Source organism: Etheostoma spectabile, chromosome 2 (genome assembly GCF_008692095.1).
Source record: "Etheostoma spectabile isolate EspeVRDwgs_2016 chromosome 2, UIUC_Espe_1.0, whole genome shotgun sequence".
NCBI lineage: Eukaryota > Metazoa > Chordata > Actinopteri > Perciformes > Percidae > Etheostoma > Etheostoma spectabile.
The window spans coordinates 25,886,426-25,912,123 of record NC_045734.1 but is presented as its reverse complement, the minus strand read 5'-3'; the positions used below and the strand labels follow the sequence as shown (position 1 = coordinate 25,912,123).

Here is a 25,698-nt window from a genome sequence, read left to right as displayed (position 1 = left end):
CACACACACACACACACACACACACACACACACACACACACACACACACACCAGAGAGCTACTGTGGGTGAGATCATCTGATAAGCAGCAGAACAACCTCAGGATTCAGGGGAACAATGGTCATGAAGAGAGGAGCGAGTTCTTTGACTTGGGCAGGGTGTCCTTCCTTCCTCAGAGGAACACACTGGGTGTATTCAGCGCGATATGAAACAATGGTTCACAATAGATCGGCTAAAAAGAGTATTATTTTACGAGATGGCAAAATTCAATTGACCCTCGCCTGTATTACGTAAAGACAGTGAGAATGACTCATGAGGTCACACAGCTTACCGCACCAACATAAACAAATGAAGAGATACATCATTATCATTTTGTTCCTGTAATTGGATTTAATATGATAACTTTATGACATAGCAACTTTTACTGACAATCGATGATAAAACTGTTTAGAAAAGACCCAAGAGTAAATTGAGAAACAATAAAAAAGAATAAAATACCAATTGCAATTAAGAAAAATAGACTTAAGAACACAAAATTACAAACATGACACAAAAGCCAGTTCAAAGAAGTGCGTCTTCAGCTGCTTGTTAAAAGCATCAACAGAGATTTAACACTACAGATACTTTAACATATAATATATATAGCGCCAATGGGCCCTTCAATCTTGCATTTTAGGTTCTATTCTGTGCAGAACATTAACAAGACAATAATTATGAAACGGTATATATTCTTTAAAATAAATACCCTTTACCTGTAGTGTGTATTCTGAGCATTACTGTCGTGAAACTCCCCTAATCCACAATGATTTGGAAGGTGCCATCAAGAAACATCAAGTGACTTATTGTTTCTTTCTTCCTTTTCCCACTCTGCGACCACTCCTGTGAACTCAGCTACCTCATCTCCTGTTTCCATGCACACATCTGCTCCACCTTTTTTGTCACAAATTTCACCTCCCTCTCTGCCAATTCTGGCATCTCCACCGTCTCCTTCTCTCAGTCTCCCACCACCCATTCCTACCCTCATCAGCAACTCTGGAGAGTCAACCGAAAAGGTCCGCTGCCCTCTGACGATGTCACCCTCCACTCTGGTGGTCAGGTATGTCGACGCAAGAATAGCTGCTGATTATTTCAGGGTGGTGCCGTGGCTCAATGATTAAAGGGTCTGCTGCTCAAACTAATTTCAAATGTTTACTTTTGTGTCTTCCTTACTTCCTTTCAAAAGAATAGATATACTGTGGTAGTGCCTGAATTGGACCAAAAAAAGTGCCAGTACCCTAATTACCCTAATAATTAAGCACTCTAATAATTCAGCAGTATGTACATACTTGTAGAGGGGAACCCCAAATAGTCAAATATTCAACTCGAAGGCCAATCTCACAGGGAAATCGTCGTGGTGTCTGAAAATTTGGTTGTGAAACTAAGAATCATTCCATCCATCCATCCATCCATCCATCCATCCATATCCGCTTATCCGGTATCGGGTCGCGGGGGCAGCAGATCCAGCATGGGACCCTAAACGTCCATTTCCCGAGCCACATCATGAATGAAAATGCAAATTTGGTTGTGAAACTAAGAATCATTCCATTCGGGTATTATAGGGGTGCTGAATGTCTGATTTTACATAGAACTGCTTGTTTTTTTCCAATAACATGATTCAAAAAATGAGATGCAGTGTATGTGACAAAGTAATGAGACATATTACCAACACATTGGTTAAAGGATGTTTTTTACCCTGAGAGCACTGGACTCCCTCACTTGGTAAGATTAAAACCTTTATACCAACTATATTCTACTCTGACAGTTATCTGTGCTTCTTTAGCAACTGATGTCTATGTAAACTAGTGACTAAGAAAAAACATGGAAGCCATGTGTGGGAACAGTACAAAGTTATACTGTGAAATAGTTATCATGTGACTATGTGAAACCTTGAGAAAGGGAGAAAAGTTTGAGGCGAGGCAAGCTCGACACAGGAGTGTCGAGCTTGCAGAGTAAGATAAGATAAACTTGCAGCTGTGACAGCTGTGTGGAGAAAGGTATTTTTCCTCTATCCAACTTTGGTGAACAAATGTTAAATTCTAAACTTGCCTAAAACACCCAGCCACAGCTCAACCAATGGTGAAGCAAAGAATATGATATCCTACACCAATCTATGTAAAACATCTTTATGTCTACGGCCATTTAATAAAAAGGCAGAGTAAGGGATGAGTACTTTGGAAGACTGCTGAACTATTTCAGTGCTCATCCCCTTTGCAAAGCACAAAAGGCAAGTCTGTGTCCGTGTGTATTTTTGACTTGATGCTTTGAACCTAACACCATGCAATGTAGAACAAACTGAAGATCTTTACTTTGCCCAATCTGTGCACAAATGCAGTCAATAAAAGTCAAGCGAACCCAAAAAAGGTTCGGACTAGCACCTACCTTCGTCATTATTTGTGTTATCACTTTGAGATGCATACTTCCTCCCTGTTAAGGTGTACATTCGAGACAACTGACTGTGTGTAAACTCTCCTGCAACAGGTTCGGAGATCCAGTCACGGCTAACTGCTCTGTAGCAAGGGAGGATTTTTTTGGTCTTGGTTGGGAAGTCTCCTTGGTAAGTGGATCAGTGCTCTCTTATACTGTTTGTGACTTGAACAACTTGCTAGTGAAAAGAGTAACTTAACACTGCCTGATCTTATCCAACTATCAATCTCCCTCTCCATCCTATTCTCACTCGTTAAACTTCTTCATTATGGGCAGCGACTCACTCCTAACGGGAACCCTCCACCATTGCACCAGCAGAGCACAATGGCCTCAGACAACAGGTGCTGACTCTGACCTGAACCATTTCAGCCTTAGCTACAAGGTGGTTAAGGGCTTGCCCCAAATCTTCCGACTTTGCCTACTCTGCTCAGGTCGAGTACCCACACTCTACTCCAGGAGTCCCCTGTGCTAGCCAAGGCCAGAATTATTACTTCTTCAAGGCTTCCTTCAACCTTGTGCCCAGCAAGAGGCTAAGGATATGACCCACTTTGATTCCATGTTCAGGAGGATGTGGACAGGGGATTTCAGTCAAAACCTCCGACTGGGTTTACGCCGTCTTTGTGGCAGCTGTCCCCGTCACCGCTCCACACCCATCACTACATGGTGATCAGTTGACAGTTGCAGGTTTCCCATTATTGCCCATGGTGATCAATGCCTTCAAATGCCTCTATGTCTACGCAAAACTGAGAAGTACAAAAGTAGTGCACAGCCCTCTAAACACACTCAGAGAACGCAAGAAGGCTCAAAACTCTGAACACCACCTCTACAAATAGACAGACAATGCCAAAAAAAGCGATTATAAGCTTCACAAATATAGCGTTCATTGCAAGGTTGTTGTATTTGACTTTGTTGTACATGTTTACCTAACAAACAAGCACTCACATTCTAACACATTCTATTATAAAATCTAAAATTGTGATCTGCGACCTTATGCAAATTTTAGGGACCTCCTGAACTCAGTATGAATTCTTTTGTGGTCTGGAGTGTGGACAGGATGACTGAGTGGAATGAGAAGCCTGCGTGCTATGCACTATCTGAACATGGAGGCCAATGTCACATCAATCTCCCTCTAACGGTCTACAGTGAGTTCTTATTTCTGTCTTTCTGAGATGGTAGAAAATTAATCATTTTATGTGTGGTTTATCAGTTGATCTGTCTCCACAGAGCCTCCAGATAGTGTGTCCCTCAGCTTTGTTAATCACACTGGGCCGATGTTTGAGGGACATCAGTACACTCTGCAATGTACAGTACAGGACGTTGCTCCTGTTAAAAACCTCATTGTGACGTTCTACAGAGGACAGACAGCGCTGGGTAAACCTCAGTCCAGCAACAACACAGAGAAGAAACCAGTGACTGAGATCTTCTCTTTAAACATCACAACCAGTGAAGAAGATGATGGAGGCCAGTTCTGGTGCGAAGCAAAGCTTGAACTGGGACCTGCAGGAATCAAGCATCCTCCAGTGGTGAGGTCAGAAAAACTCACTGCCACTGTCCTCTGTGAGTACAACTTTTTAACTTAAAAAAAAAAAAAAAGGCATTTTAACCTTTCATTCTCCCTGTCTAGTGTCTCTTTCCAGTAAATATTTAAGATCTGTCTTTCCTCTTTTCAAAATCCCCCTTCCTCTCACTTATTCCCTATTCTATATCAACGATGTTCCACTTCCAGGTTTCTGCCACTCTTTTTGGCCGGATGTCCGGTACGTGCTGCTTTCTTTGAGATAGAATTTTTAAACTCTGGTGGATTTATGAGGACTATACTTACTTGTTTCTCAGATCTCCGCAGGGTGAATCCAAACAACTAGCTAGACTAAGTTTTCTGTTGAACTTAACTTAACTTTTAAACGTACACGTTCCACCAAAACGAGTTCTTCCCGAGATTTTGCAGAGGCCTCGAGCCTCCGTCCAGCGCCTATGACAAATGTGATTGGTTAAAAGGAATGCCAATAAACCAGATCACGTTTTTCCATCCTGGAATGCTGTGTGGACTAGCCAGACCCTCCTTCGCAGTGCTGTGGAGGAAGGCCTGGCAAAGCAAGACAACAATCTAATAACACAACCTTGCTTTTCGATCGGTCTTTCTCAACGGCCTTTTCCTCCTCTCCCTCCTGCTTATTTCTCTTTTCTCTCAGTTGGTCCACAGGTCTTGTGTCCTACAAAGCTGCAGGTGACGGAGGGAGAGCGCCTCAGCTGTGAGGTGAGAGGAAACCCTCCACCATTAGTCACCTGGTTCAGAGAAGGGCAGGTGGTTGCCCCGCCCACTAACTCAGCCAGAAAGCATGCTGGGAAGTACACAGTCTCAGCAAAAGGACAATTTGGACTGAAAAACTTTACAGTGGAGGTGGAGGTCCTTGCTGGCAGTGGTAGGTTTATGTTATCTTCCTTATTTGAAAGAATTTTGTTACAATACATTTTGCAGACCTGCACAATAGAATTGAGACCCCCATTGTTCTTTGTATTTAGTTCTAATTAAAAAAAGTTTAAACTTGTCATTGTTCCAAGTCTGCCTTCTGGAGAGATTTAGATTTTTTGGTTTTGTTATCTTGAATAATCCAGAGGAAATTAGAGTAAAACTAAGTTTAAAGTCATCCTGCATTTGTAAAATAAATTTCTCTCTTCCTAGGAACTACAAACAGCTTCAGACATTTCATGTTGGCCAGCCTGCTTATTCAGATGATTAACTGTCTCTAAAACATCCTAAAAGAACTCAACGTGATTCTTCTTTCCATGTGGTTTGGATGAATGGATTGTGCTGTGAGAAATGACTCACAAAGCCTGGTTTGCTTGTGTCACTCCTCTTTGTTCAAATGGATCAGTTTTGCATTAGAGTCTTTTTTGTGGAACTTTTTAAGAGCTTCTGCCCGGGTACATTTTTCTGCTTCACTGGTCTCCATATAATCCAGACAAAAGTTAACTTTTATATCTTCCAGACGGAAAGCTGCTCTAGAAAGAATTACAGATTGTACAATTTACTAATTCACAATCATAGGTCTGCGACACGTTTTTTTGTGCATTAAAAAGCTGAACTATCTTGTGTCCAACAGCAGTTCTTTCTTGCCTTTGACTTCAACTGCTCATGTAATAACAAAATATCAATGAAAATGTACGTACCTGCAGGTCAATCATTGATAAGAACTGCTTGATTTTAAAAAGTAACATGTGGGACTAACTAACAATTCTGTTGGCCCCAGCTTACACAAAAACTAAATTACATCCTTAATTTAGCAAGTATAGTGCTTCAGTATAGAGACTAAAGGAGCAGTCACTGAGCCGGCAAAAACACTGGAGGACTTTTCACGCTTTAGTCCCCCTACAGAAATTTCAATTTCCTTGTGGGAGTCATCCCAAAAGGATTAATAAAGAGAAGTCTAAGTCCGTAATGGACACTTATGTAATGGACAGGTTGGACACACTAACTTGTAGGGGGACCGAGGCGGGAAACGTTCTCTAGTAGAAACCTGCAGATCCGCTGCCACTCTGTTCTTTTAAATCAAGGCTGAAGACCTTTTTTGATGCTGCCTTTCTTTAAATGAATGCTCATTTCTTTAAATTTCTTATGCTGCACTGTAACTTTTATTCTTGTGTTTTATGTGTCCTAATGTTTATTTTGTTTTCAACTGTCTATTCATGTGTTTTATTGGTTTTTAATGCTTATGATTTTTAACTGTTTGTACTTGTTTTATCTGTTTAACTGATTTTGTGTAAAGCACTTTGAATTGCCCTGTTGCTGAAATGTGCTATACAAATAAAGCTGCCTTGCCTGTATTGTTTTAAAATCCAGTAAGGTCACTTTGACTGTACACCACTTTTCATTTTCCAACATTAAAAAAAAAAAAAAAAATCTATAGGGTGCATTACACAGTACTAAAAGTTTACACTTTGTTTCAGTTGCTGTCCCTCATAGGACAAAGCTAAAAAAAAAAAAAAAGGCTTGCATGCATGACAACTTTATTATTTATTAATTCAAAACAAATCATTCACATTTCAAAAGTCAGTTAAAGGGTTATTTGAGGTAATTATTGCAGGAGATGGTGTAAAGTGGTGAGAGTTAATTTTTCTGTTCATATGTGAAAAACAATGAGTAATTACTGTCCATTTACAATCATGTCATCCTAACAAGTAAAGATGAGCACAGAACACATCTTCAGCTAATAAACAGCTTGTTGCTGGAGACAAAAAAAAAAAAGTCAATTAATATTAGCTTATTAACATTTGCTGGGAATCTCATTTAGGTATCTCAAATCCTCTGTTAGGATCACACCGTGTGTCCAGTGCATCTCCAAGGAAACTGCTGCGTCTATCTAGAGGGATATAAAAAATAAAACAAAACATTTTTATCCACATGACAAAATGTCTCAGCAATGTCACTGAACAGCTGTGTGGGCATTGAAGAAAATTAAAATCTATAAAAGTAGACATCCATCTATGAATAAAGAAAGACATTGGGTCATCAAATGTGCAACTATAAAAAGAAACAAGATCCATGAAACAAGATCTTTGGGCAAAACGTATCCTTCACTTGTCTCATCAAAAAGGAATATTGTGGTAATTTACCTGTTCAGATGCATGTTGGAAATTATTTTATAAGAATTTTTTGGTCATATTGGGCCTTTATGTTATAGGTTTTATATATAAGGTTTTTGCTTGATCTGTAGCAGAGACTATCAAAAGGGAGGATGTGTTTCTTTAATTGTTATCAATGTGTGTTTTTTATATCTATCTATCTATCTATCTATCTATCTATCTATCTATCTGTAAGGTCACCCAAAGTGACAAAAACAAAGTAAGAAAATACAACTTACCGTGTTAAGTCTGCGTTGAGAGTCATCATTGCATAATAATGTCTTCGTCATCCGAGATTATCTGCACATGGTCAGCATCGCTGCGCCTGGTGAAATCCCCAACTGGCAGCAGCTGGGGCAAAGCAACTTTACACATTCCACTCAGTGGGAAACCGACTGGGCTGGACTGAGGAGGCGGAGGAGCAAGAGGAGGACTTCTGGTGTCCACCCCAAAGCTGCAGCGCTGAAGTGAAAGTTTGTATTTGGCCACAGCTGCTGCCAAGAGCTCCTGGGGAACTGAGAAATGTTGCTCCCGAGCCAGCGCTTGTTCTGCGAGGAGATCCAGAAGTGAATGAGTCTGAGAAGACGTGGCGCTGACCCGAGGTTTGTCTGCTGCTGTGGGTGTAGAGGAACCAGCATCCACTGTCACCCTTCCCGTTTCATCCTCCACTTTTCTCAAGGCTGCTGCTTCCTGCTTCGCAAGCGGGAGATAGTTGGAGATATTTGAGCTCTCGATAAAGACATCATCTGTGTCTTGGGGAAGTCCAGCCAGTAGTGAAGACCCCTGAAGAACCCTGCAGCCATCGGACGTAGTGGGAGGACCACTGATAGATGGCCTCTTCTTCTCTGAGCGGGCCCTCTTTACTCTGAGAACACAAAATCGGTGCTAATAAAATAAAAAAAAGACAAAAATTGGAGGTTGAGCTCAACTCTTCATTGTACTCACGGTAATGACGCAAAGATGTTCAACATTTTCCTGCTCTCCCTTATCAGCAACCTGAAACAAAACATTTAGAAGGGGGATGTTTGCGTGCAAAAGAAGTCCTTTTAAAAGTATGAAAAATCTGCCTTGACAGCTGAAGGTTTGAGTATGCACCAGTGTCACACACACCTAGATTGCATCCACCCTTTCGGCCAAAGTGGTTTGACTTCATTTTCTAACAAAGTCTTCAGATACTCCTCCATCTCCTGACTACCTTTCCTTTCCTTTTTATATCTCTCCATTTTCAACCTTAGCACATGGCACAAGCTCTCCCTGTATGAGAGAAAAATAGGATCATGTTAACAAAAAGTAGAATGTTACAGCCGGTTACTAAACTGAAATTTCATATAATCTAGTGATATTTATTGAATCTGACCTTATCTCTTCATTCCATTTGAACAACTTCTTAGGACCTCCCCTTCTCCCACCTTTCTCCTCCACATTGTCTTCTGGACCAACATTCACCTTCTGTTTGCCTTCTTTCTCCTCCTCTGCAGCCCTGATATAGACATGAGCAGAGTGCAAGGCTTGAAATAGATAATAATCACCAATGAGTCCAAATTCTATCCCAAAAGAAGCAAACAAGGCTTTGAAATGCTTCTAATAACCTCAAGAGGGTGATGTGGTTTTGCTGTAAGAGAGATCAATAGCTAGATTTGATCTTAACAGATAAGAAATACAATGTGATTCATTGAAAGCCAAATGCCACCAGTTATACTGTGCAAAGTTTTGACATTATAAGTGCAGTTATTCATGTCAATCAGTGTGAAAGAATAGACTCCTGGCATTTTAATTAAGTATTTTAGGTAAATGACCACTGGAAATCTAACAGTACAAGTTAAAAGTAAATAAAGTAATTTTTTCATATTGATTGTACAAGATATGTGCAGATCAACTTACTTCTTGAGTTGCTCATATACTTGGCAGTTTTCATTGAAACATGCAATCTGCTCGGGCATAGCTCTGCCGATGGCCTCCTTAAGTTTCTGCATGGGAACCTCCACATCACGGGGTTCCTCCTTTTCAGTGTCAAATTCAAGAATCAAATCCCATGCAAATATGTAATATATTTATACAACCCACAAAATGTAATAAACTTAAAAAAAAAAACTCACCGTGATGTGTGCGAGTAACAGTTTCTTCACGCGTTTGAGGAGCGTGTCTCTGCTGCAGGGCAGGAACGACGACAGGTGTGTGTATACCTTGGAGCGCAATTGGCCACCCTGATCCCGACACTGCAACTCAATACTGGATCAAGACAGTCAAGAGAGCTGCACGCTTACTATCTATGCACAATATCACAATGGGCAACTTAAGCCAGGAACACACACAGATTTGTGTGTAATACAAGTAAATCATCATCCACCTAACTATTTGTCAAAGTGACCGTAAGAAGGGCATTGCAAACCAAAGCTGCTCTTAAGGAACAGGACAGCACGTTACATGGCAGTTTCACAACCATCAGTGTATAATGTACAATATCTGAAAGATAAGGAATTTGAAGCATTTACCTTCTCTAATGTTAAAAAGGCGATAGGCATGCAGTCCCATTTATCATGATTCATTTTTATGATTGTGGAGAATCTGCATTACTCTGCAGAAGAATATATGGCAGGCTACTTTGGAGAGCGAGCACACATCTGCAAGTTAAGATTTTAATTTTTCAATCAACTGAACCTCAGACCATTACTGAACATTTTGATATTTATTCCACCGTTGTGGGCAAATGTGACCTTAAGGTGCCCTGTTGACCTTTTGATCACTAGAAGCGCTATGGATTAATGTTTATATGAGTGGTTTCCTGTTTTGTTCATATTTCCATGCACAGGGACTTACACAATACATTTTAATGAAACACGCAATGTAAATGAAACTCTTGGTCTACAGAAAAAGTCCACAGGGCAATTTTTTTAGCCTGGCTCCGCCCTCCTACGTACTCCGACTCAATTTTCATTTCTCTTCAGTACTACAGAATGTCTGAGCTAGCGGTTGGTTATCTCAGATCCAGAGTGGCCCTGGGCCGATCCAATAGTTTTAAACTTCAGAGTGCCCACCTTCAAGGAAGTTAACACTTGTTAATGGAGAGGGGCCAGACTCTCTGTACCAGAGTCTGGTTGGACCGGGCTAGCTTTTTTTTTTTTAGAAAATGACCCAAATCTGACGTGCTTTCTCACAAGTGCAATCTGCAACACTCAAAGTTGTTGCCTGGTCATTTTGCAGTTTGTAAGGGTTTAAAAAGTCTTCCAGTGTATATAGTGTAAAATGCAACGAAATTTAGTTTTGTCTGTGTTGTCAGATGACTTACTCAAGCAGGATTGAGTTAATTTCTGGGGTGAAGAACTTGAGTTTTGACTCTCCCTCTGAGGTCTTGGCAACCTGAAAAATTGGCGCACATCATTGGCGTGTCCATCCTGCACTTGTTCACGTACAAGTAATGCTATTCACAAAAAGTATAACAAAATGTAAGCTTACCGTCGTGAGTTTTTTAATGCTGTCTTCCAGTTGTGGGGCAAGTCCCTCTGGCAGCGGGACACACTGATGAGGGGAGTTGGAACTGGTTTGTGACAGGAGCTGCATTTGCTCTGAATGAGGCTCCTTCTGTAAGTTAGTCTTTGTATTTAGCGGTTGGACATGTGGAGAAGCATCAGGCGGGGTCACACCATCTGTTTTGGGTCTGAAAAGCTGCGTCTCTGTTCCAGGTTGAGGAACCAGCTTTGGGGAAAAAGTCTCTTCACTGACATCTAATAAAGAGTCTAAATCAATATCAAAATCCACGGTGTTGGCTGCTTGGATGAGAGCGTGGTCATTGGTTGAACCAATTAAACTGACGAGAGGGTCTGTCAATCCCGACCCTCCGCCCCCGCCTGCATCTGCCGGACACAGAGGGATCGTGACCTCACCCATGATTGCAGCTGGCATCTGACTTTTCACCATCTTCTGTCGTTCCTTCTCCTTCTCTCTTTGAAACTTTTTCAACATGCTGGTGACACTTAATGTGCCAACAGCATTTTTCTTCTTTTTCTTCTTCATGATCTCGCCACCCAGCCCAATTTCAGATGAAGCGCTACAAGATAACATGCTTACAACAGAATTATCATTTGGAGTATCATTAAATCCAATGTTCTACAATCAGAGTCAAATTGGCTCTAAGCAAGATGCAGTATTGCGTTGATCAGCCTCACCTTGACTTAGAATCCACATTGCTCATCATCTCTCCACCTTCTCTGCAGCACTTCTTTGGCTTATCCTGTCTTCCATTGACTTTACGTTTCTAAACATTCACGTTGGAAGGAGTACAAAGAACAGTTTTCGGTATTCAAATCACTTCTGAAATTTAACTCTGTTCCCTGACACTAACAAAATTTCCATTACAATACGTTGCATGTTTCTTAGGCTTACTTTTGGGGGCTCAAGTGTTTTCTCTTCTGTTGGGAGGTAAACGGTCTCAGAAGCTTGGCGGAAATGCAGCACGCCCGAATTTACATAGAATCCACCAAATTTGGTGGTGATGGAGGCCGGCACAAATTCATCATACTACAGAGACCAACCAGAAGCAAGATTATAATCAGACCAAAACACTGTCAATTAGAAATGTGTTAAAACAAGCCAAAGAAGAGCTTGAGATTGATGGGCATCGTAATGTCAAAATAAGGAATACATTTGAAGGGAAACAGAGTGACTGCAAACTTTTCTTATTTTTGGAATAAAATGCATTTTGATTTTGAGACTTGTTGACCAGAGTGAACTGCCTTTGCAAGGAGTCACTTCTCGAGCAGAGAAGATATCTGGTCTGTGGTCAGTGAAGTAAAATGCTGAAAAGCCAACATTTCCTCATAACTTTAGTTAAGACCAAGGCTTATATATTGCAATATCAAAACTATAAAAAGAATTGTGCAACACAACAGGTCTTCAAAAAGATGTTGATATAAGAATTAGGTAAAAATGGAAATGTATGCTTTAACACTGACTTACAGGCTCAGAGTTGTCAATGAAAGAATCCTCTTCATCATAACCGTATCCGATATCAATCAAATCCTGAATACGGTCCTTCTTTGTCTTAGGTTTGCCACCCTGCAACGAGACGATGCCAAACATTGTTGCGTCATATGTACATGATTTTGTAATTTTGATGCATAGTTGAGTTTACTTAAAGAGATAAAATAGAAAAGATCTGGTCCAATTCAAACCAATTTTACAATTTAGGGGTGACACTTGTCTTCATCAAACTAAAAACGGCGTAATCTGTCACATTTACCAATAATTCAGGTTTGCAAAAAACTCACATATTTCTCCTCAAACTTCCTTGAAAGAGCAGCAACCTCATCGTTCGCTCTCTTTTCCCCCTCTTCAAATCTGTTCAGCGGGACTTCATCTTTTCTGTGGTTGGTCTAAAAATGTAAAGTCTCGTGTCACTCATACATTTTACACAAAAACTTAACAAAAAGGTGCGAGTCCTAGCCACATATTTAGCTCAGTTTTAACATGAACTGACTGTGCTGCAAAACAGCATGGGCCGGTTGCTAAGTTTGTAACAAGACTAACAAAAGATAACCATACACACATCATTAATTTAGAGTCTGTCATTCTTATTTGTGCATTTTAGAGGAAAAAGGCTTCTGGTGGAAACCAACACAAACTCTTCACAAAAAAGGCCAATCTTGAGTGAGTTAAAAGATAGATAACCATTTGGTTATTTTTATTTTTTTTAAACAATCAAAAAGTGTTAATTGCTAAAAGGATTAGCCATGTTTTAATACATCAAAGTGAACTTTAATTTGGATATACCTTGAAGTAGGTTAGTGCAATATATTGTACATCAAGAGTAAGTAGTACAAATAATGACAAACACCAATCAATTTGTCATAAAAGTTCCTATTAAAAGTATTTCCAAAATGATTAATCATGATATTGATGTGACATAAGGAGAGAATCAAACCTTAGCATTTTTACAGCTGTAATCATCTAGTGATTTTTAAACTCTTTAAACAGATAGTATTTTCTGTTAATTGATAGCCTACAAGTCCAGTCATGACCCCCGACAGGTTAAAAGTTAAGATATGTTGGGTATGGATGATTTTTTGTTTTGTTGGTTTTTAAGCCCCACAGCTGCAAAAGATGGACATTGAAGTCTTAGTTTCAACCATAAGTGAACTCAGTTGTTTTATTCCAGGAATAATTAAGATAAAAGTCCCACCTTGTTGTCAATGAGCTGACTGTAGCTAAACTCCGAAAAACTCCTCTCATCAGGCTCAGATAATGTGAGCACCAGTCGGACAGTGTCTGTGTCAGCAGGCCGGTCCGGACCGTTTTCTTTCCCCTGCAGGACCCCTGACGGAGACTTTTGGACCGAGGCCGGCGGCTTGTCAGAGGATGAAGGCACTACATCACAGGACAACCTGGTCAACTGCACTCTCCGAGATTCAGCCATCACACCTCACAACACGATCAGACTCTGCCGGTTTGTGTTTGAACACGGCATGGGCCGCTTAATTAGGTAGAAACAGATGCAGGTGTGCCCACGTCTGCCCAGGTGTGTCTGCGCTCGAGCTGCTGCCAATCTCGTTGAAAAGTGTCTGTTTATTGCTTTGTCATTATGGGTGTTATTTAGCTAGCCTTCAATAATGAAACCCAAATAGTCTAATCAAATAAAATATGGCTAAAATGAAAGGTTTTGACACTTTGGGAAATAAGTTAGCGTTAGCTAGCTAGCTAGCTTGTGTTGAAAAGGAGACGTTAGCAGCCGGTTAGCTAGTTTAGCTCAAACACCGGAAACGGGAAAGTAGCTAACCCTAGCTGCCTTGTCAAACAAAATCCGCATGCACCTAAACCACTTAATAATTTAGGCTACATTTTGTCAATCCGCCATATTAAGGAGGTTGTTATTATTATGCAATGGACTTTTTCTTAGCACCAATTTACTGTAGTCTGTGCTGGTTGCCTGGCAACTGCTTAGCACCAAAAATTGTCCAGCACACAGGCTAGTGACTGCATTTACAAAAAAAAGGCTAACCCACCAAAAATGTTGAATTGTAATTTAAATTAGTAGTCTATCTTTTAAATAAGGACATTAAAAGTATTTTAAAATTACATAGGAGCATAAATAGAGTAAAGAATAAGCACTGCCCTTTAGGTATTGGGGTCAATGAAGGAAAACCAGCAGATGTTTAACATCAGCACAAAGATACAGCTCTCGTGGATTGGAAATCTCTTTTGCTTCTGCATGGGTTATAATCAAGAATCTTTTAATGATGCCAATAATTAAATTATTTAAAATTATTTTGTTTAATATCGTGTGTTTAGAATAGTATACTGCTGTTTTTTTTTCTGTAAATCACTATCAACTTTTCTGAAAGGTGCTTGGCTATATAAAAAATATTAGTAGTAGTAGTATTATTATATTTTTTATTATTATAATTATAGATATGCTGTACACAGGGAGATGCAGACACATTACATGTAGTGGAGGTTCATCACCACACGGGGGCGGTGGAGATCCATGGGGATGAGCGCACTATGCTGTGAGTAAAAAACACTGACATACTTCAGTTTGACCATGAAATCCTCAACATCAAACAGATACCCGGTGGATCCATATCCTGTTTGACAAAAAAATACAGATATCGTTCAGAAAACTCTACGTCTTATAATAGGAATGTTATATCACTCATAATCAGCAGCTTTAGGCTATCATAGATTTTATGGACATTGTTAGCCAATTCATCTTATAAAATCACTACAGTATAAATAGTAGGCCCAGGCCCTCTTTTTGTTTTGTAATAGGTTTAAAAAAAAAAAGAAAACATTACTTTTGCTTACCAGATGCTAAAACACACAGCCTATATGTATTTCACAACACATAAAATTGACACTTAATAAGCTCAAAATAATGAATACACAGCCTTCATCATGTAACCTTGTAGCCTGAGGTGATGGCCTAACAGCAGTGTGTTTGTTTAAAGCCGAGATTGTATTAAAATTAGATTGAAAAAAGGGTCAAAGAGACCAAATCTAAGTCGTGTGTAAATCCCAAGTCTGTTTCATGCAGCCTGCACTCGGCCTGCAGTGAATTGACTTTGACAATTACAATAACGGGATAATTGCAATCTGTCACCATACATTCTGTGTTAGCATATCACAAAATAACCAATCCGAGCCATTCAATACACACACACACACACATGTCCCTGATCTGCATAACACACACAGGACCCCGCTTTGTAATTATAAATGAATTTCACGGTGCGAGGCTTTTAATGCAAATAATATGGATGTTTTTTTTCCCCTCTCTGACTAACAGAACAGTGTGTGTGTGTTGTGTGTTAAAGTGAAAGTTGAATTAGCACAGCTAGACACCAACATGTGCATGATTCACCAGACTTGTACAAAATCTTAATTGGATTTAATTAGTTGGTGGCATTTGAAAACACTGGCTTTTTATAATAGTTGACACAAAAAAGAAGGATCTTTGAGTTAGAGGAGTTAAAGTCAGAGAACAACTACGTAGAATGAACAGAAGGAGGTGTGAAGATGTCCAGAACAAAGGGCTGATGAATGTACAACTGGTGTGTGTGTGTGTGTGTGTGTGTGTGTGTGTGTGTGTGTGTGTGTGTGTGGGTGTGTGTGTGAGGATCGGTTTGCGCCTGCTTTGTTTGACTAGCCTCCCATCTCAACGAGTTAATGGATGGAAGTTATTTGCCACCCTGAGCTGATGATGCGAGTCGAACAGAAGCGTTGGTAAAAAAAAAAGCGTCAATAAATGTGCTGGACAAAAGACCTAAAATACACCAGAGCAGACAAAGACAGACAGATGAGACGGCAGGGGTAGTGTGTGTGTGGTGTGTGTGTGTGTGTGTGTGTGTGTGTGTGTGTGTGTGTGTGTGTGTAATGTGGTCTGGTTGGTGACAGGGACCCCATCAGTGCAGGATCAGAGTGGGGAAATTGGAGGACAATGTGGAGAGGGGGTTCGGGGGATAATTTAAACCGATTGGGGAGGCGGTGTCCCAGAGGTGCATAATTCACTCGTTCATTAACTAGACCAAACAAGAGCCAATATTAATTAACTCGTTCCTCATGTCGAGGCGCCTCGAGAAGCGTGTGCTTTGTTGTCAATTGGCCACAACAGTTCTTGGAAGTGAAGGCTTTAAAAAACCAGAGCTGGCGGGGCAGAGGGTGAAGGAGTGTATGTTACACCCCCAGTCACTATGTGCACGAGGGAAGATTTTTATTATGGCTTTTGTAAAAAAATAAGACCTTTTTTTTAAAATAATTGCATGCTGTAGGATGCTGTTATGAACACTTTTGGAAAACTTTACTTCAGCGTTCCCATTTTTTGCTACCTTATTTATATAGCGTCCATTACATTCCAGATTTAAATTTATTTCATTTAACAGCAAAATGTAGGCCTACATGTAACATGGGCAATTGAGATTTTAAATTCAAAGCTAATAATTATCTTTTAAAATATGAGGCTTTTGTAAACATCTGTAATGATTAATGTTGGTCTTTTACTCAAGTTACATTTTGAATGCAGGACATTTTCTTGTAACAGAGTATTTTACTCTGCGCTACTACCTTTACTTCAGCAGATGATCTGAGTACTTCTTACACTACTACTGTACTACTGAGTTACTTTCCACCGATGATATCATTGGTGGAAAGTATGTAGTTAAGTACTCTTCTTCAGTACAATTCTAAATGTACTTGTACTGAAGACTGGATTACCAGCCAGACAATGGGAACAACTACAGGGTCCCAAAACCCCAGGTTATTGTGTGGCAAGGGTTTTTGGGGTACCTCATTAGAGATATACTCCAACAACAACAAAACGACAAAGCAGTTTGAAGCTTTCGTATCAACATATTGCTTATTGGTTTTGTTTGTTTCACACACACAAATCAAATCAAATGAATATAAAGTGCATGTACGGGTGTCGTAGAAACTTGTAATTGCTTATAAAAAAAACACGAAAAACATACAACAGGTTATATGTAAACATACTAAATCAAAAACCTATCAACACCCAGAGCTGTGTGTGCTGATGGCCGATGACATCATCAGTCTAACTGAAACACCTTTACCTGCTCCTGGTGATGGTTTTAAAGTAACACTGAAAGTAGAGTTATGTTAACATTTTACATATCGTTTTTTTTAATAAACATGTCGGCAAAACTCATGTGGGTCCGACTTTATCGCCTGACCTGTAGGCCTTGTGTGGGCTTTACTTCAGTATTTCCATTTGATTGAAATACTAAAGGGAAGCAATGTAGCCTAGTGTTTAATATATTTTACATAATTAGTAAATTAATATCTGCTTACCCATTCATAATAATATGTATTGTTTATAATACTTGGAAAGGCCCAGTCTGAGTACTTGTACTTGTAGCATATCATTTACTTTGTGATATTACTACTTTTGCAATAATGGATTAGTAGATAGATAGATAGATAGATAGATAGATAGATAGATATTTATTGATCCCAAAAAAATGGGAAATTACAGTGTTACAGCAGCACACATAATATACATACATACAATATACATGAAATAATTATAATTATAATAACAAAATATAAGAATAAAAATATAAGAATGTAAGAACAAATATTTAAGTATATACAAGATGGGAAAAAACAAAACAAAAAGTAGCCTTCTTTTGATATACTGCTACCACTACCACTACTATTACCACCACTACCACTACACTACTATTACTATTAATAATTATGCTGATAGAAAATATAAAAAGCCATTAATTCTCACCCATTTTAAGAGCAATGGAAAATAGATAAGTAAAACTGAAATACCCTGAGGGACTCCTACCCCTCTCCTCCACCGGGCGGCGCTCCTCCACTGATCCTCGCTCTGCTGTCAGGCGCCGCTAACTTTGATTAAGGTTTAAATTGGCTGAATTTAATGAAGGTTGCCTAATTAGGCAGGATAACAGCTTTAATTGATAAGTAATTATCTGCCACAAATTGTTATTAATTCTCCGGCTCTGTCTCATCGTGTACCGACTCTCCTCTACTCCACTCCCCCCCCCCCCCCCCCCCCCCCCCCCCCCCCCCCCCCCCAACCCCCACATCTCCCCCCTCCCCTGCAACATTTTGTATTTATGTAAACAAGCACTAGTAAACAATTAGGCATATGTTAGGATGGGATGTTCCAGAGGGGTATCATCAGGCTGTGTTTGGTGGACTGGCAGTTTATCTGAAATTATTTCACTCACTGGCTGATATCTTTGAGCATTAATTGCTTAAACTGTCCTGTCATTCTGGCTGCGTGCCATCGACTGCATGCTGTCATGACAAGAACAAAAAGGGCTGCAAGAAAAATATAGGCTATTTTTATGTGGTTGTGGTTGTTTAACTCATATATTTTAACTGCACTTTAATTTAAAGAGTAAAAGGGAGTGCAGAAATGCCAGAATCATTTTGTAATCTTGCAACCACAATATTGATGAACAAGTTATAGTTTAAGTGATTATCCACAGGGAAGTGGCTCAGTTTCATTATGCAGTTTTAGTCTGTGTCTTCAATTCTGATATATATACTGTGTTACATGTTAGTATGTGTAGTATGTTCAACTGAATGCCTATGTGAGTTAATATCACAGCTGTGTGAAAGCGTTTTCACATGTCCCTGAGTGTTCATCAGTTGATGTAGAGAAAAATGTAAAGTACTGACAACATTTTTAAGAATCAATTCCTAAAGAAAATATGAACATATAATTATCCACAAGGTTTAATCTTGGCTGACACATCAGACTTTAAAGGGTTTGTGTAGCATCATAGTTCCTTAAAGAAAAGATTTAAGAATACCCATCTGACTTTGACTCGTGAGCATCAAAACGGAATATTTAAGGATAAAAGAAAAACAATTGTAAATTCAAAACCCTTCCCTCTCCTGGTAGTTCTCTGGATGATCTATCTAACGATGGCAATCCAAGAACATCACAAACACGTTCCTGTAAAGTAATGCAGAGATACAGAAGGGCCCAATGGTTACAATATGGACAAACCCATGACTATCTGTGAGTTGGACAGCTGAATGTGTCTGTTTGGCTCAAACAACCTTCATAAAACATCAAAAGTTGCATTGACTGATCTAAGTCCTGCTACACTTATTTAACCTATAAGACGAGTAAAGGGATTCTCATCAATTTACAGTAATGGGAATGTTAACTTTTCCCCTTGAGCAGCCCAATGTACAACTCTGTGTTTTATTGTTTCATTTGGACTGGAACTTTATACTTAGAAAACATTTAGTTAGAGAGTGATTTAGTATTACATGTAAGCAATTGATGAAGTTAAGCAAAAGACACTAGAGTGTTACAGGCATACACACTAACCTTCTGGCATAAGCCCTGTAATCTGCTGATAAAATGATGGACAAACAGTGATGAAACTGCTGCCAACACAGTGAAAAGACATCCAAAAAACAGCTTCCTTAGCTTTCTGTTTCATTATCCCTCACTATGTGGAGTTCTTTAAATTTGAACTTGCTTTAACAATAAATTATGTGTCAGAATACAGAGCAAATTGGATGTATTTACACATCTCTTTCAGGAATAATTCTGCATGAATCCACCGAATACCTCTAAATAAATGGGATGAAGTGTAGCCTGCATATACCTGAAGCTACTATTGTTTTCTCTTATGCATGTGATCATTATACTGTACAGGGTGTGCTGGCTGTGTATTCAGGGTCCTCGTGTAATCCAGGTGTTATATGGACACACTTGGGTCCCTAATAGGACATAGAAACAACAGTATTTGTGTTTGATTAAGTAATGAAATACTTAGTAAACTGAAATGATGCTTTATAATCTAAATTGAAATTACAAGGGTTAGGAGACATGAGGTTAGCTGAGAAAACCAAACAGGAACCAAAGAAAATACCATTGTTTCAGCGGCAGTCCTTTCATTTCGGTGCACACTCTCACTGAGCTATTCATTAAAGTGATTTAAATAAGATTTGCGTGAACTTGCTTCCTAATTAAAACATCTTTCCCCGTTTACAGAGCGGCTTTAAGCTGAGCTCTTTGGGTGTGTGTGTGTGTGTGTGTGTGTGTGTGGGGGGGGCTTTCTCCTCGTTCTTTTCACCCCTCCACCATTTTACTCCCAGCAGATGGTTTTGTTGGGCTCCAGTAGCCAGCCAGTGGCCGAATAGGCTGATCCATTCTTCCTCTGTGCCCATCAGATCTGAGCATTTGTTTTAACATCCACCTTATACACACACACACACACCACACACACACACACACACACGCACGCACACACACACTCCAGATGATGAAGAGATGAGAAGAAAGTATTTACTGGGCTGCTAAAATGTATATGCAAATACCTCGAGCCAGTGCATGAAAAATTGGCGTCACTATTTCTCAAATTATATCATTACTATATTTTGAAAATGTTAATTTGCATAGCGGATTTCCCTGTGGGGTAGGGGGGTTAATTAGGTCTATTTCTGTGCGGCTTGTGCCAAGACAGTCAAGGAAAAAAGGGGGAGGGGGAGGGGGTGGGCAGAAAAAAAGAGAGAAAAAGGGAGAGTGAGGGGGAGATCCGACTTGCTGATAACAATTAAAATTGCATTTTGGACTCTTTCAAGCATTGAACATTTTTGGCATATTAAGCGTGTTTTAGGAAAGGTGATAAGTTATTTTTAATTGAAATGGAAGTATGGCTCCAGAGGAAGTTTGACACACACACACACACACACACACACACACACACACACACACACACACACACACACACACACACACACACACACACACACACACACACACACACACACACTTGTGATTTCAAAGACAAAATGTTTAATCTATCAAACAAGAGGTGAATTAAAGAAAATAACTTTAAATCACATTTAACATTTTCCTCTCAATATTCTGTCAGAGGCACTATTACACTCCTAATTAGATGGAGGAAATGTCTAATTGTGTGGAGAGAAGGAGCTAAAACACACTTGGAAAATGGATTCTTTCCTTTTATAAACTATCAAAGCTTCCATTACGTGTCAGGAAAAAGATTTGCGGGAAAAACATCAATACATTAAATCCCTTCACTTTTAATTGGAATGGCATCCTCTCCTGGTTTTAGACTGCACAAAGCACACTGCAGGATCAAAAACTGCCTCAACAATTAATTTAGATTAGACTCTTAATTATCAACCAATCGCCTAAATAATGACTGACCTCATTTCAGATAGTTAAAAATTAACTTGTACGCAGTAATTGAGTAATTAACTCTCCACTGCTTCACCTTAGACTGCTAATTAAAAAAATATATGACTTGATCCCTCCTCTCAAGAGGCATATTGAGGGTTTTGCGGCTCAAAAGAGATTTTTTATTCTTCTCTGTAGATGGTCACGTTTCATTTTTTTCCACAAAAACAAGAAAAGAGGTTTCCTGGGCACCAGCGGAGTTTATTCAGACTGTTTTTCATGCCCTTATGGCCCTTATGTCAATGTAACAGAAGGACCTTTATGTGATTGTTGAGGGCACACATTCCCACAGGACAGGTATCCTCAGGTGAAGTATGGGATGTAAACTGGTTACCTTGGCTACCTTGTACCTTTCAAATGTATCCTGGACACATACAGACAATTTTGCAAAATATCACTGAAATGAAGTCGGAAGTGAGCTTAAAAAATAAATACCATAATCAAATAGATTCTAACCTAAACCCATAAATACTTACAAAAACATTAACCTCTGTAAGAAATGACTTGACTAGTATGAGTTAAAAATTATCCTGGGAGCTTATTTGCTTCTGATGTGGCCACAAGCTTTGATTCTTAAACTCAGCCCTCCCTCAGTACCCAAAGTTGAGGTGCTATTGAGCAAACATTTGAACCCCATACTCATTCTGTGGAGCTGCTCAGTGGCCAACAGTGTGAGACTGTGGTTGTACTTCACAGAACCTAAGCAAACTGTGTCTGTGGCCCATCCTGATGCAGCCCATCACTGGTAAATGACTGATAGCTTGCACTGTAGATCATCTATCCACACCCTACAGCCATGCTAGCAGCTCTGTGAGGCAATGGTAACATGCTGATGTTAAGATAACTTGCACTAAACGCAGAAAGTTCCCATATGTATGGTTGGCTATTATTAACTAGCAGAATGAAGAATCTAGCTTATGCAGTAGTCTAGCTGTTTGCTGATGCAATGGCAGTTTGTTGATAAGCATCACTACTTAACCGAAACCCAGGTTACTTTCTCAGTCTGTTTCTACTGTAAAACTTACCCTTAATGTGCAAAAGAGACCCGCAGAGAGCCTTGTTTAAAGTTTCATGAGACATCTGGAAATTTCAGTGAGGTTAGAGGTTAAAATCAGTCACTTCAGAGATGATGTTCAAGTACCAGTTTTCATTGCAGTACTAACTTCAGCTTCACAGTGGATGAAGTCAAGGAAAGCCAACAAAATAAGAATTCATTTAAATCTAAAAATGATCGGGGAAGTGGAGGGATAATTAGACTGTGGGAATTGGGATCACACTTGGAACGTGTTTGCTTGTGCACGCAAATCATAGAAATAATATGAATATTAAAAATCAATGTGTGTTGTACCTTAGCCTGTCAACGGATGTACATTGCTGGTATAAAGCCTGATACCCGGCGCGTCTCTCACGCACAGGATGTCCCTCCCCTCTCACTATCTCCCGCCGCTATCGGGGCTTAGCACAACCCAGGACGGCTGTGATTGGTTTACAGAATTACAAACAAGCCAGAGTGTTTTTCCCATATCCCAGAATGGATAAGCCAGTTTCTTAAGTCATTTCATGTGTTATCACTGCACGTTCTTTTGCACATTCATTTTATGCCATTTAGTCTCTACTGACTTGTATTGTCACATAGTCTAAAGAGACAAATTTGGAATTTCACCTCGAGACTGCTGTTCCCGTTTAGTATGAAACCAACAGTCAATATTAAATTATTTACGTTGACTCCTTAACTTACGCACGTAACTTAGTTTACATAACAAACATACTTATTTGAACCTAAACCATGATAGTAGTAGTTTGGTTTGGAAATGAGAACAGAGAGTTAATGACACGCAAAAAGTTACTGTACATGAGACGTGTAATGTCCTGAAAGTGGCGTGTTATTTCTACGCCTGCCCACAAGATCACGTTGCCGTGGTGATCCTGTGAACCTCACAACTTTAATCCTGTCCCTTTCTTAACCCCACTTGTCAAAATGTCACCAGAACAAAGTGCAGCTTTTCAACCAATCAGCACGTCTACTATCACTGGGATCTGCAGCATGTTCAGAGCGTCCAAATGCCAATTTTTACCAGGTTGTTTTAACCATGGACGCATTGTGTATTTTATCCCAGGAGGACCACTGGGTATACAGTACAGGGGTTTGTTGCATCACTCTGGGCTGAAGCATCGTTAACATATAGCTAGGACAGACAGAACAGTCATTTTTGTGTGGGTTAGGTTGTGTTGCCTGCAGATGAGAGAGAGATGAGAGAGGGGAGGAAGGCTGGAGGCGAGGCAAGCCGAACCCTGGCTTGTGTGTGAGTCGCCCATCTTATTATCAAATTAATTAAAGCTAGCATCTGACAATGTCACTCGCGCCCAGCAACAAAAAAAAAAGGAGGAGGAAGGAAGAAAAGCAAATTTAATGCTGCGGTCTCTTAGGACCTCATGTCAAGGGCTGTTTTTCATCGAGCACTGCATGTGTTTGGCTCGCGCAGCCACTGGGAAAGGGGGGGGGGGGGGGGGGGGGGCTGTACAAAAAAAAAGAAAAAGAGCTTTAATAAGCAAATGACAAGAAGCCGTTGGATTTTGATGTTCAAAACTGGCAGCAGGAGAATAAATACACATCAGAAAGAGCAGCAAAGAAATAAAAAGGGAATGGAGAGAGCGAGAAGAGAGAGATAGAGACGGGGTGACATCAAAAGCGCCTCTCAAGCCGTTTAAAGTTGCACTGAGATTGGGGAGAGGGGGTTTATAACAGCCCGACGACCCGCTCACATTAAAGAGTCCATTTAAAAACTAGACATTGAAATGCAGAAAGCCGGCTCGTGTGTGGACTCAGGGTCAAGTAACTGAGGGATTATATGGTTCTTCATAATAATATTAATTAAACAATTTACATGCTAATAAGGTAACAATTATCGGAGCTTCTGGTGAAAGATTCAGGTTATTACAACATGCCAATCCCAGGGCTACGGGTCACAGGCAGAACAGCAGAGAGAAATCTCAACTCAAATTAACATTCTGTCAGCTCCAGAAATTGGATAAATAAAGTCGAATTAATTCACAGTAATGGAAGAGGGAGGGGAAGGCACTTATTCAACCAGCTCTGATTACCATTCAGTATTCACCAGCACGCGGGTGGCTTTCTGTCAAGAAATTTAACACAAAATGAAGCAGTCACCGCCCCGGGCAAGATTTGGCCCCGGTGACACCGTTTACAATTTATATGTATAATCTTTCCCTCTCCCTCCATCGCTTCCCCAAAGGTGTCCACCTGGACACTCAGTTGCTCCTGTCCTGTGCCATGATTGTACATTTCAAAAACCTTTCAATTTTTCCAATGCACACTTCAATTCAAGCACCATTTCCCCTGCATTAGACAAGACCCTTCACTCGATAGGATAACTTGAAATTTTAATTGCAGTAATCTTCTTTCCTTTTATTTTTTTTTATTTGATGTTTTGTTACCTCCGCCAGATCAGGCAAACACCACACATTGCTCAGAATTTCCATATGTATTCAGTTTTGCTAAAATGTCTTTGTTGGTGATTGGAAAAAGCCGTGTCCATTGTTTAAAATATAAGCTTAAATTTAAATTTTTACTTTGTCATTTTATGGCATCATCAGTCGGTCGGGTTTTCAGCCATGGCAACACTGTTGCTCTAGGGATGGCAATGTCAGTCGGCACAGAATTCCATACAGACATTCATTGTCTCCAGAGGAGGAATCCTAACAACTTTGGTGATCTCCTGATTTTCCTTTGGTGCCACCATGAGGTTGATCTTTGTGGTTTTGAGTGTGATGTCTCACGTAGGATGAACTATAACGTTGGTGATTCCCCTAACTTTCCATCTAGCACCATCCTCAGGTCAGATTTGTAATCTAACCACATACCTGCAAAATGAATTTTTCAAACACACTAAACTAAAATGGTGATAATAAGCTTTACCTATTAACCGTCAGCATGTCAGCATGAAGCCTTACTTAGATCAAAGCACTGGACCCAACAAGCTAACAGAGCTGCACTTCGCTGGAATTCTTCCCTGAAGGTACACATAAACGCCTCCGCAGACACACACATAGAAGGGTGTGATTGGTGACTGGTTTCAGACGCGTAGGTCAAGTTGCGTGGACCTGCACGTCATGTCGGTTGATTGGTTGATTCCAGTCCTGTCGGGAGGTGGATTTGAAACGCAGACGAAAACGAAGAAACCCAAATCTGATTTCCCCCTGTGTCTGTGCATTCTGGAGAAGTATGATGACTATGGCATATGTTTTTTTGCAACTTAAGTGTTTTAGTTTCTCTAAATTAATACAAATCATAAATCCTTTATAAGCAAGGAGTAAACACTCTAATTTGAAGAGGAGCAGTAATTTGTATTACCCAAAGTCCTGATATAAGTAAAAAAAAAAAAA

The 25,698-nt window shown here is 39.9% G+C and overlaps 3 protein-coding genes across 4 annotated transcripts in view; 2 read left to right on the top strand and 1 right to left on the bottom strand.

The window, feature by feature from the left end:
• Positions 1 to 5,660, top strand: part of LOC116697595 (hemicentin-2) — a 6,798-nt gene extending 1,138 nt beyond the window's left edge. Inside the window, exons 2-7 of the mRNA XM_032528910.1 lie at positions 891 to 1,095; positions 2,517 to 2,592; positions 3,466 to 3,604; positions 3,687 to 4,019; positions 4,652 to 4,882; positions 5,143 to 5,660. Of these exons, the coding sequence (XP_032384801.1) occupies positions 891 to 1,095; positions 2,517 to 2,592; positions 3,466 to 3,604; positions 3,687 to 4,019; positions 4,652 to 4,882; positions 5,143 to 5,210 (1,052 nt within the window). The 3' untranslated portion in view covers positions 5,211 to 5,660. The remainder of the gene's footprint in view (positions 1 to 890; positions 1,096 to 2,516; positions 2,593 to 3,465; positions 3,605 to 3,686; positions 4,020 to 4,651; positions 4,883 to 5,142) is intronic.
• A 1,108-nt stretch (positions 5,661 to 6,768) lies between these two features.
• Positions 6,769 to 13,946, bottom strand: LOC116697236 (ubinuclein-1). 2 transcript variants are annotated; one of them, XM_032528566.1, is made up of 14 exons: positions 13,258 to 13,946; positions 12,347 to 12,451; positions 12,036 to 12,134; positions 11,463 to 11,516; positions 11,246 to 11,334; positions 10,536 to 11,127; positions 10,369 to 10,439; positions 9,179 to 9,311; positions 8,964 to 9,082; positions 8,440 to 8,562; positions 8,193 to 8,336; positions 8,028 to 8,078; positions 7,322 to 7,947; positions 6,769 to 6,820 (listed from the first exon to the last, which is right to left on the bottom strand). In XM_032528566.1, exons 1-13 carry the CDS (start codon positions 13,489 to 13,491, stop codon positions 7,347 to 7,349), a joined length of 2,415 nt encoding a protein of 804 aa, XP_032384457.1. In that variant the 5' UTR covers positions 13,492 to 13,946; the 3' UTR covers positions 6,769 to 6,820; positions 7,322 to 7,346. The 2 variants fall into 2 exon arrangements, with proteins under 2 accessions (XP_032384457.1, XP_032384452.1); XM_032528561.1 differs by having other exon boundaries at positions 11,463 to 11,597; positions 13,258 to 13,944.
• Positions 13,388 to 25,698, top strand: part of LOC116697461 (homeobox protein unc-4 homolog) — a 20,837-nt gene continuing 8,526 nt past the window's right edge. The window contains exons 1-2 of the mRNA XM_032528825.1: positions 13,388 to 13,521; positions 14,499 to 14,581. The gene's annotated coding sequence lies outside the window, so the exon portion shown is untranslated. The remainder of the gene's footprint in view (positions 13,522 to 14,498; positions 14,582 to 25,698) is intronic.

What these genes read in the sequence shown, in the direction of transcription:
- LOC116697236 (XM_032528561.1), bottom strand. Translation starts at nt 13,491, where the DNA reads ATGGCTGAATCTCGGAGAGTGCAGTTGACCAGGTTGTCCTGTGATGTA. An exon ending in GTCAGCTCATTGACAACAAG is followed by an intron (nt 12,452 to 13,257) that starts GTGGGACTTTTA and finishes TTACATTTTTAG; the next exon opens with ACCAACCACAGAAAAGATGA. An exon ending in AAAGGGTGGATGCAATCTAG is followed by an intron (nt 8,079 to 8,192) that starts GTGTGTGTGACA and finishes GTTTTGTTTCAG; the next exon opens with GTTGCTGATAAGGGAGAGCA.